At 33.1% G+C, this 10,750-nt stretch overlaps 1 protein-coding gene across 1 annotated transcript; it reads left to right on the top strand.

The window, feature by feature from the left end:
• Positions 1 to 6,359: 6,359 nt before the first annotated feature.
• Positions 6,360 to 7,169, top strand: LOC127737202 (uncharacterized). Its single transcript, XM_052247734.1, has one exon. The coding sequence runs from the start codon at positions 6,360 to 6,362 to the stop codon at positions 7,167 to 7,169; it is 810 nt and encodes a 269-aa protein (XP_052103694.1).
• The last annotated feature ends 3,581 nt before the right edge of the window (positions 7,170 to 10,750 follow it).

The raw sequence follows: 10,750 nt of genomic DNA, 5'->3' as shown, positions 1-10,750 counted from the left end.
ATCTGCCTTACATTACGGAGAAAGTACATGGTTAATCATTTGTGCAATCCTTTTATATATGGATTATTTGATAAAGCTTTCCGGGCAGAAGTGAAGAAACTGTTTAGCAAGAAGTTACAGAGTTAAAACAAATCTATTTTTGCCTTCTATTTTGAATATTTGATGTTATTGGGATATAATGTATTGTATAATAAAACTTAACTCCAAATAGAAAAATTATATTGCTCTAAAAGAAAATTCAGATAGATATTCCCATTTGATATTAACTAGATAATCTAAAGACCCTGTGTACCTCATCTTGATTTTTGTGCATCTTTAACAATGCCAAATCTCCAGCTTTATAGTCTAACATGATAGACTAGAATATAAATTGCTGATTATTTTTGCTATTTACAGTTTCTCTCTATTACAAGTGAGAGGTTTAGCTAGCTATAAAACCAGGTTTAATCCACCATTTTTTACATAAGAAAATGCCTGTACCAAGTCAGGAATATGACAGTTTTTATTCATTCTTTTGATGTGTATGAGCTTTTGATTTTGCCATTTGGTTAGGGACTTTCCGTTTAGAATTTTCCTCGGAGTTCGGTATTTTTGTCATTTTACTTATTATAGATTTTGTCCAAAATGTAATACAATGACATTTTGTGGATCTGGTACGGGTGATCATTTTTTAGGTTTACATTTTCTACTTGCCCATCATACTTTTCCAGAGAATTGACAAAACTATGAAAGTAAATCTCAAGATGTCATTTAAGGTCAATTACCCCTATTTGAAGTATCCCTAAGGTTTCAGCCAATAGCCATGTATGTATATCTTGTTTTGATGATAAATTTTGTTGTGGTTTTTTTAGCTTCTTTTTCATCATTGGCTAAAACACTATCAGCAAAAAGCCGTCCGGGCAATAACATATCAGATATAACAATAGTATAAATAATTGACCACTGTATATATTTCTAATTTTTTTCCTAAAATCATCAAATATCGAAACCCAATGCATAGATTGTTGGTCATAACTGATATGTTATTGCCCGGACGGCTTTTTGCTGATAGTGTTTTAGCCAATGATGAGAAGACTGTATTTCGAAGTGTATGGCCTTTGAAAATTAAAAGGATGCCTTCTGATCAGAAAAAAAGGGATTGTAGAAAAATTGTCACTTGAAACTGGTAACCTAGTAACTCCTCGCGAAAAATTTCAACTTTTAAGAATTGCCATTGGAACGGCTGTATGGTGACCATTAGTTGTTTAAATCTACGTCATTTGTATCGGTTGAATGGCTGTTTCATTGGCTATCATAGCACATCCCCTTATTTTATATCTTTTATCCGAAAAATTCTCATCAAATGAACTCATAAAAAATACCATGATTATAATTGTGAACGCCAGACGCGCGTTTCGTTTACAAAAGTCATATCAATGACGCTCGAATAAAAAAAGTTAAAAACCAAAATTAAATCCGAAACTGAAGAGCACAGAAGACCCACAATACGAAAGGTTTTGCCAAATACAGTGAAGGTAATCTTATTCCTGAGGGTAGATACCAGTTTCAAGTGACAATTTTTCTACAATCCCTTTTTTTCTGATCAGAAGGCATCCTTTTAATTTTCAAAGGCCATACACTTCGAAATACAGTCTTCTCGGAAATCACCATCATCAATCCGTTTGAAGCAATCTGGGAAAATACAAATAAGTAGTAATAAGTACTGCATCGGTGGAAGGGTGCTGTCTTCGTAGATTGTATTCCCGACTCCGTGAAATATGTTTTGCTACTTCGCTAAGCGCATGAAATTATGATTCAAACAAATCACAACAATATAGCAACATGTTTTCATTTGATGTGAAGCTTTTTTGATATTTAATAAGAGAGAACGGAAAAGAGACAAAAACAATTAAATTGACGTTTCATAATGAATATTACTACACAAAATAATGCATACAGAAAGACAGTTTTCAAATTATGTACTTTTTCTGGTATTTTTTATTTTCACCTTTTCTTTTGGTTATTCACATTTCATCTGGTTGCAAGCATCTAATTCTTTAAGATTGTATTTCGTGTAACTACATACAGACGTAAAACTATTAGGTGAATTGTCAATCGTCATCTTTTTGACAAGACCTTTCAAAATGAATGTATGATTTTTTTTTAATAATAGCATTAACGGTACTATTTTAATTTGCACCAGATGCACATTTCGGCAATTACTGTCTCTTCAGTGATGCCCGAGGCCAAAATATTTGAATATCCAAAATTATATTAGATAGTTATTATAGGATTCCATCGTTTTAGAATGGAAAAACAAATAGGGTGATTCAAAAGACTGATGTTTTATGTCCGAATAGAACGTAACAATCATGACTGCATGACTACGCGTTTTTCCATGACAACGTTGCAACAATACGTGTGAATATTTAAAACAAATCAAATTATCAATTTGAATTTTTTTTATAAATATCTTTTTTTAAAGCTCTTCTTTAATTGAAGTAAATAGGATTGTAAAAGAGTCGACCATGCGAAATTTTAGGATGTTAGCGCTTCATATAAAATTGGCCGTGGCCAACGCTGCAACACTCCAACAAAATTGAAAAAGATTCCTTCAATTCTTTTGTAAAATTATATTTTTCATATGTTTGTGCCACGAATGACAAGAGCGAAATGACTGTCAGATTTTCTGATAGGTAGCAAAATTTTGAATCTTTACCGCTGATTATTTGTGTGCAAATTTTACTCTTCAAATTCATTCCATTCACTGTAATTTTGTTATTTTCCGATTCGTACAGTTATAGCATATTACGCTGAATGGGGTATGTAAATTAAGACATTATATAGAATTAAGACTTGTTAGATATTCTCCGTTACTTTTTTTACTGTTTCAGCCCATAAAAATACATTTCGTTATTTATCCTGTTTGTCGAAAGATGCGAATTTTGATAATTATTTTCCAAAATTAAAAAAATAACAAAACCTTTTCTACCGACATTTACTTATACAAACTTACAGAAGTTGCTACAATGGAATTTTATAAGATAAAGAGAAAATGAGAACAGCAAATTTGATGATAAAACCTAGGGCTTAAAATAAATGATGATTATTTTTACCCATTTTTTCTTAGTTATCTTCATAACTATTAGATAGAGAAGATTATAAACAACAACAAAAGCACCAACACATAGTCCATAAATAATAAAGTGATGGAAATCATCAATTTTCTACTTTTTTGTGTTTTATTTTGTAAAAAATTACATTTCAACAAAAATGTTCTTTTGTTTGGACCTTGATCAAACGGGGTCACAATCTTACTGATTGCTTCTGTTGCTGCTGATTTTATAAATTGCATACTATTGCCAGGAGAACGATTCAGGCCATAGGAAGCTTCTAATTTCTTATCATTGTCCAATTTCGAAAGATCACATAAGTTGACGGGGTTTAGAAAAATTTTCAGACTTTGACTTCTATTTTGGCAGAAAAAATTTGACTTATAAGTTAAAATTTGATACACAAAACGAACGTTTAAAAGGTTGGATTGCCTTAAAAGAGTTCATAAGGAAGTGGGAACTTGTGCATATAACAGCATATAAAGGGACACTAATTGAACTGAAACCATTTCGAACAAAGACCGTGTTGAAGGCCGTACTTTGACCTATAATTGTTAACTTTTTAACCTGGATGGAGAGTTGTCTCATTGACACTCATGCCACATCTTCTTATTTATATTATCACATAATTTGAATTTTACATGTTTCCAGGAAGCTACGGAAGAAAGAATTTTGAACTCCTTCGTTCAAACAATTAGGTACGACGGGCTACAAGCTCGGGTTTTTGAAGGGTTTATATTCAAATTCAGTACGTAAAATTACAACAATTTTCATGCTATTACTTTTATAAAAAATATATAAAATTATTATACTTCGCGTTAAAATGACAGATTTTGATTGGCTAATACGAGGGAGATAATTTACTCTATCCCATGGCTCAGCGGGAGACAATTTTTTTTAATGTCACCCTCTCGTGCAGACCAATCAAAACTCGATAATTTAAAGGACATTGAAGCGAATTTACATCAATAATTTTAAACAATATTTCATTTCTACGTTTTGACCTCAGAACTTTTTTATACTGTCAAAAAAAAAAACACATCTTGTTTTACTTAAATTTTTAGTTTTTTTAACTGTAACGTTGTTATGAACATGACGTCATAGTTAAGTAACATTCAATAGAAAAAATATTGAATCATTAAAAGACAATAATGATAGAACATTCAGTATAATAAATTAAATAACACATAGCTGAGAGGGTGATGGAGCAGATTGGTACCCCTCGAAAAAACATTGTCCACCTTGGCTTCGCCTCGGTTGACAATGTTTTCTCGGGGTAACAATCTGCTCTATCACCCTCTCAGCTATGTGTTATTTATATAATATTATATATACGTACATGTTTTTAATAGTAAAGAAACAAGATTTAAAGTGATTGCATGAGAGAAACTACCTCCTCGCAGCTAAACCAAAAACGGTATAATAATTTCAGTCACATTACCTTCATTGTTGCCTTATAAAATAAAGTATAATCATGGTCAGTTATTCGACCGCACTATAGATATCTGGACATTGTTAATGGCAAAAAATTGGACTTTAGATACATGTATACACGTTCATTTGTTTAATTTTGTTTTGTTTTCAGTGGTTTAGAAGTTGTTATTCATGTATACCACACATGTTCTGTTATAATATTCATTACCAAAAAAACTGGAAAAAATACGTGTTAGAGATATATATTATATGCAAATTTTGTCATACGCTATCACACCTGTGATGTCAGACAATTACAATATAGCTTCAAAGACCACAAGTCGCTAATTAATGCTCTTCGTTGAACGACAATTTTCTTTAATATACTGTGAAAGTATTTTTATTCTAGGGTGTCAATTTTCGTGGTATCAGCAAAAGTTACATGTTCGTGGGTTCTTAAATTCGTGAGTTTTAGTTTTCTAAAAAATAATCGAGTGACGAATTTGAAAACTTCAGAATCGAATATTCGTGATATTAATCATATGTTGTTTTATAATGATTTGTGAGACATTGTAAAAAAAGGGGTTCATTTTCATTCACTTGTTCGTCTTTCATTACTAACAAAATTCATGATATTTTTAATACAATAATTGCTTTTGGAAATAAGCTGAGTCATCTATGCCTACAAATTGTCTCGATTGAAGGAAAATGCAGAGTAAACATTATAGTTGTTGCACACGTGTAATCAGAAGTTATGACACATATTAACTCGAGATCGAATGAGCAACAGATTCAGATTAACGATCATCAAAGGTGTTAATTGGGCCATAAACATGTCATTAACGAAAACGGTTACATATACGAAAATGCTACAAATTGTAGAATTAATTATTATGAAATAAAGCAGCAAGCCCAAAATAAAATCAGTATTTTTTTTCATATGAGAATTATGAAAAAAAGGAACATTTCATTATCGAATATCATCACCGGAAATCTAAATTCATCGATCAAAAATTAATTCTCATGAGAATTAAAATGTCATCAGTTACATTTAAGATTTTTTAAAGATTAAATGGGTAGAATCCAGTCTGAAGTTGTACAAAATAAATGTATATTTAGTTCATAGTGCGTTGGTTTATATGACCATATATCATGTAGTCAAACCTGATCTTTTAATGTCTGGAATCGGACAACAGTTATTATATTTCGTTTGACACCTAAATTCGTGGATTAAGCCATACAAGAAAACCACGAGAATTGGTATCCACGATTAATAGAATATTGGATATTATCTAACGTTTGTCTAGCCTTTTCTTTTCTGAACTATTTTGATGGAAAGAAGGCAATTATGACAACAGGTAGAATGATACACGAAACAATCTGAACTGGAAATTGAACCGGAAACCAATCGATCGGTATAGACTTGCATACTTGAAATCAAATTCAGTTATACGGCACTTATTTCGGTCAGTAATGTGAAACTACAACGGAAAAGAACACATGTTTATATATACATGTAAACATTCATTTTGCCTTTAGCTTAGTCTTCAACAAAATATCTTTACAAAGAAACATGGAAGAAAATGTAAGAAATATTTCAGAAGATATTAAAATCGTGCGTATATTCTCTATTGGAATGAACAGAACACGGAATATCTAACACCTAACACTTTCCTGCTGTCGATCTTTCTACCTATTGGACTACCGGGCAATTTAGCAGTTATATTCGTATATCAGTTTCGTCTGAATAAGAAGACAGATGGACGTTATTTCATAGTGCCACTTGCTTGGACTGATACGGCTGCATTGTTAATAACAGGGGCATTTAATCTTACTCAGAACTCGAAGTCGGTGATGTTTCCGAGATTCGGAGCGTGTAAGCTGTTAACATACTTATGTTATGTACTTACATGCATTTCACTGTACCTTTTGATTATAATCGCCATACAACGTTATTTGAAAATATGTCGACCCTTTGGTCGACAAATGAATTTGGTATGGAAGCGTCGTTCTGTATTTATTTGCGCATTGACGACAGCTATACTGTTCATTCCAGTGTTGTTTTACTGTGGACTGGTAGAAATAAGAAATCCGAATCTTGGTAATGTTACAGGTTATCAGTGCAATAAACTTCCTGGTTCCACGATAAGTCTTACATTGTTGAGGATTCATCAAGGATTCGGGGTTGTCGGATCAATTGGCAATGTCATTACAGTACCAGTACTATACATGTTGGTAACGAAAGCAATAATAAGACAAACAAGTAAAATGAAAAAAGTCGAAACGAAAGTTGAAAATCTAAGTGTTACAACATCATGCACACTCGAAATGAAAACCAGTACGGAAACCACTACTCGATCTACTGAAGCACAGAACATTCATCCCACTAAACCAGCTCCACGTAAATTTGCTTATAGGATATCCTTCATGTTCATGACTATTTCTATTGTCGGGTTACTTGCGTACTTGCCATCTTGGATATTTATATTGATAGAAACGAACAATCCAGAGTTTTGGAAAAATCTCCCTTATGTTTCTTTCCATATCTGTCTAGCGTTACGGAGAATGTATATGGTAAATCATTTGTGCAATCCTTATATATATGGGGTGTTCGACAAGGCTTTCCGGGACGAGGTGATGAAACTGTTTGGCAAAAAGGTATAAGAGTTGTCTTACAATCTAGAGCGCTGCGCGATCCGAAAATTTGAACTACATGTTGATAATTGTAATTATGTAGAACTTCCGTTTCCGATAAAAACACGACTAGAAATCTTATTTAAATAAAACAAGTATATTCTGACAACTGTTATGTCACTCAATCTGTGTTAAAAGATCTGAGAAAAAGTAACTTTTATTACATTATGGTGAATTGGAATTTCTCTTTGGTGGTAAGAAATATCAAGTAGTGTCATATAAAATGATATTTGAATCTATGTTATATAAGTAGCAAGAGTTATACTTACTAACATTGGTTTTGTTTTCAATAAATTAAAACATAGCTTAATATGTATTGTTTTACAGTTATGAACATTTATTGGCCTATACCATGTCGATACTTATATTTTTCCATCGCACTAGGTCATGATTTTCCCCTGTTTTTATGACATCTTTACACCAATTCCATTTGATCTATATTAATTGTTTTTAAAAGTCTGAAAAAACATTATTTATTAGTAAGTTGCATTTTGAGCTTCAACTATTTTTTTTAGGAACTGCTAATCTCTTGGATTGGTGCTTTGTTTTTATGGTCTTTTTGTTAGTTGTTTTTGTGCTAAGTGTCAATCTTTATGTTCATGTCAGCGATCTGTAAATAAATGGTTGCTGCATGCAATATTTGATTTTGGCTTATAGTTTTAGCATACATTAGTTTTCTGATTTAATCGTTGTATTTTTCATTGTGCTAGGCCGAACGGACTAAATTGTCTCTATTGACGGCCCCAGTTATGCCCATAGAACGGTCCAAGTTATCTTCGATATATCTCTTCTTATCGATCAAATAAAACCCTAGCCATTGTCTGTAAGACGGTCCGAGTTGTTTCTCTTATATAAGATCTGACATGTCTTTATAGACGTTTGACTTATCTCTACAGACGGTCTGATAAAAGGGGGACGAAAGATACCAGAGGGACAGTCAAACCTAAGTGGTAGTTAAAATTATCCAGACGTTCAACCCGGACGGCCTCTATCACAGGACATACATACCTATTGTATTTATTGTTAATTTGTTCTCGTCCTGAAAGAGGGACGAAAGAAACCAGAGGGACAGTCAAACTCATAGATCGAAAACAAACTGACAACGCCATGGCCAAAATAAAAAGACAAACAGACAAATAATACTACAGATGACACAACATAGAAAACCAAAGACTAAGCAACACGAACCCCACCAAAAACTGGGGGTGATCTCAGGTGCTCCGGAAGGGTAAGCAGATCCTGCTCCACATGTGGACTCGTCGTGTTGCTTATGTTATTACAAATCCGGTAAATAGTCTAATTCGGTAAGTCACATTCGTGAAAAGGGAAGGGTATTGTAGTTACGACATAAGGAACATATCCGATATCATCTGTGAAACGGTTATTCCATAACGGTCAACCAACTCTTGATGGTGTCCGTAAAATTTACGAAGGGATGATTTCAACTTCACCATTTGGAACTCTTGACTTAATAGCTTCCTTGTGAGCTGATATGTGGTGTGTATAGGCGATCATAGTTTTCGTCGTGCCGAGTGGTCTTGCTTTCAGGCCTGGCTTGGTTCTCGTTTAAAGGTTTGGAAAGTTCCAGTAAGACGTGAATAGTGGCAGGATACATTTTTTTTCGGAATAACACAAACGTACAGAATATGATGTTTTACTTGTAACATTCGCATGAACAAAAAAATGGGGGAAGAACCTAAACGGATTGTCAAACAAGTGTAGTTATAAGTCGAAAAAAATGACAATGCCATGCAAAAAACAAAAATCACCATAAGACAAAACACAAAATAGAAATCTAAAGACTAAGCCACACGAACACAAACATAAACCGGGCGTGATCTCAGGTCATCTGAAAGGAGAAGTAGATCTTAGTCCATATGTTGCACCCTTCGCACTGCTAATGAGGTTACAAACCCGGTGATAAGTCTCATTTGATTGGTACTTATATGAAATTAGGACAAGTTTGTGGTAACGACAATTTTACCATATGTGTCGTCATCTGTGAAACAGATAATTCATAACGGTCAATCACCTCATGATGGCGTCCGTAAATTTTCGAAGGGATGACTTCAACTTCACCACTAAGAAATCTTGGTTTCATAGCTTCATTGTTATCGGAAACTCTCTTTCAAGGAAATCATGATAGGACATACAAGCTCTGGAGTATCGTATCAATTGAGAGACATATACTCATAAGCAGGCGATGCTGGAATGTTACTACACAGAAATAAAATTGCACAATGGGGAAGCTGCAATCATCTCTTTTGTCTTTTGTCGATAAGTTTATGTTATCAATCGACACTCATTGTCAATTTCTATATGCAAGTCGTCAAGATATGAGACAGACTTTACTGTATTTGTTGTATCCTTATTTAAAGTTCAATGGGATAGATACGTTCAACATGGTGCCCAAACTTTGAATTATTCAGTGAGAAAACATGATGTTAGAGAATAATGCTAGCTTCTTTTTATTCTTCTTTCGAAGCTCCTGTATCAAGTCCTGAATAAAAGAAAAGGAGCACAGTTGGTTCCCATGGGTTAGCTGATTGTTCATTGAAAAATATGTCCTCTAAACATCACAAATATGTTGATTATGTCAGTTTTAGAGAATGTTTTGTTTGAATCACCGTGTTATTTTTCTAACGAAGTACGATGTGCTATTCTTTTTTAAGAAAAAAATCAGGACAAATTCTTTAAATTATCTTTTAGTTTGATTGGCGAATATTTGTAGTTCCCATATGATTTGAAAAGAATTGAGGTTTAGTTAATCTGTTTTGATGATAACTCTCGAAAGATTTAAACTTGATAGTATAGAAGGTTTTATAGCTATGTGCAAGATATATATTAGCCAATGAACGAAGATGGGGTCGTAATATATAACTCAAGCACTCATTTTGCTTGAGTAAAAAAAAAGTGTGTTTCCCTCTTGAAAAAAGAAGCAATCGCCAAATAATCAACTGTAAATCTTCTTACACAATGATTTTCATAGTGCTGCCGACTGCTGATTCCGTTTGACTAGACGGAAAATATAGAAATAATCATTTCTGATCAGATTGAGGGAAATTCTTGTCACTAAAATGATCTTTAGCATAAATTCATCGCAAGGAATTTGTAGGTTGTCTGTTTCAAAGGCAGAGTTGTCAATTATCCTTTGTATTTCAGGGGCATTCAATGTCATTCTTTCATTCTCGTTGGCCTCTTTGTATTAAAGTCCTGTTGACAGCATGGTCCTTTGCTGTATGATAGTTGTCTCATTGGTTATTACATTACATCTCCTTATTTTTATATTCTCTAAAACCATCAACATCAATTCGCTTGTGTATCTTTTAAAGCAAGCCAAAACTGATCACTGGATACTTTTCTGAAAGAGAATAATGCTTTACATAGCTTTGAAAAAAGGCTTTCATTTGTTGTTAATTAAAAGGGCACTTAATGCGCTATAACGACTGCAGAAAGGAACGCACTGTTTCTTTGTGCAATTGCAAATTTATTGGTATACTAAGTAACTATAATAAGTGTTAAGGAAACATATATATTGCACAAAATAAAAT

This window comes from Mytilus californianus, unplaced genomic scaffold (genome assembly GCF_021869535.1).
Source record: "Mytilus californianus isolate M0D057914Y unplaced genomic scaffold, xbMytCali1.0.p SCAF_4, whole genome shotgun sequence".
Lineage (NCBI taxonomy): Eukaryota > Metazoa > Mollusca > Bivalvia > Mytilida > Mytilidae > Mytilus > Mytilus californianus.
This window is presented reverse-complemented; position numbering and strand designations above follow the sequence as displayed.

What these genes read in the sequence shown, in the direction of transcription:
- LOC127737202 (XM_052247734.1), top strand. Translation starts at nt 6,360, where the DNA reads ATGTTTCCGAGATTCGGAGCGTGTAAGCTGTTAACATACTTATGTTAT.